This window comes from Hibiscus syriacus, unplaced genomic scaffold (genome assembly GCF_006381635.1).
Source record: "Hibiscus syriacus cultivar Baekdansim isolate YM2019G1 unplaced genomic scaffold, ASM638163v2 tig00110109_pilon, whole genome shotgun sequence".
Lineage (NCBI taxonomy): Eukaryota > Viridiplantae > Streptophyta > Magnoliopsida > Malvales > Malvaceae > Hibiscus > Hibiscus syriacus.
Window position 1 is genome coordinate 566110 of NW_024062593.1, and position 948 is coordinate 567057.

At 37.1% G+C, this 948-nt stretch overlaps 1 protein-coding gene across 1 annotated transcript; it reads right to left on the reverse strand.

Annotated features, from left to right (window-relative positions):
• LOC120214913 (vegetative cell wall protein gp1-like) lies at window positions 1-413 on the reverse strand. The gene has a single exon (XM_039212720.1). It carries the CDS (start codon window positions 345-347, stop codon window positions 30-32), a length of 318 nt encoding a protein of 105 aa, XP_039068651.1. The 5' UTR covers window positions 348-413; the 3' UTR covers window positions 1-29.
• Window positions 414-948: the final 535 nt, after the last annotated feature.

Below are 948 nucleotides of genomic sequence, written 5' to 3' on the forward strand. Positions count from 1 at the left end.
ACAATCATATATGAAACACCTCCAAGTTCTCAAGGAGCCTGAGGTGGAGACAAGAACGGAACCGAAGGAAAGCTCGGCATCGGCGGCAAACTGAACCTCGGTGCAGTAGGCAGAAAGTTCGGCAAGCTCGGAAGCGGAGGAAGAACAGTTGCGGGATTAGGCAAAGATGGTTGAGTTCCCGGCAGATTCGGAAGCGTCGGCTGCGGTAGATTCAGGATTGCAGGCAATGGTGGTAGCGTCGGCATCGGCGGCAGTTGCTGGAGATGCCGAGCTGCTAGGCTAACGTCGATGCTTGAGAAGGACAGTGCGACGAGGAAAGCTAGAATGAAAACGTTGGAAGCATCCATTTTTGACGTAAGCGAAGAAGGGTTGAAGAATCAGTGGGAGAAATGAAGTGAAGATTTAAGATTCGTTTCAGGTTTGCATTGAGGAAAATTAGTGTTGTTTAAGGGTATTTATAGCCTGATTTTATTTTATATTTTTGTTTTAAGCTATTCTAGTAGTTAGCTCAGCAGCTACTTATCCATCTTTGATTAAAAAATAGTTAACTGTTGCAGACATCCTCAAGCTGTGACTGGAATTTTAAATTGATCTCAAAACTATAAATTTTTTTAACGAAACCTTCAAAATCTAGTATTGTATCAATTAGGTCCTTCTGTTAGTCTATCTAACTTGGAACATGATTAGAATCAGGGACAAACTAGAATAAAATATTGAGAATGGCTAAATTTCTTTACATCAAAAGAACAAGGATCTATTAAATATTTCAATCTAAAAATTAAAAGAGATAAACATCTTATTTAATTAATACTCAAAATAAAAAGGACTTAAAGGTCATTAAACCCAAAGAATTGAAGCACAAACCCTATCAATCTATTAGTATTTCTATTCTTTAACATATGTTTATAATTTAATTTACTCATTTTAAATATATACCATGTTAGATTC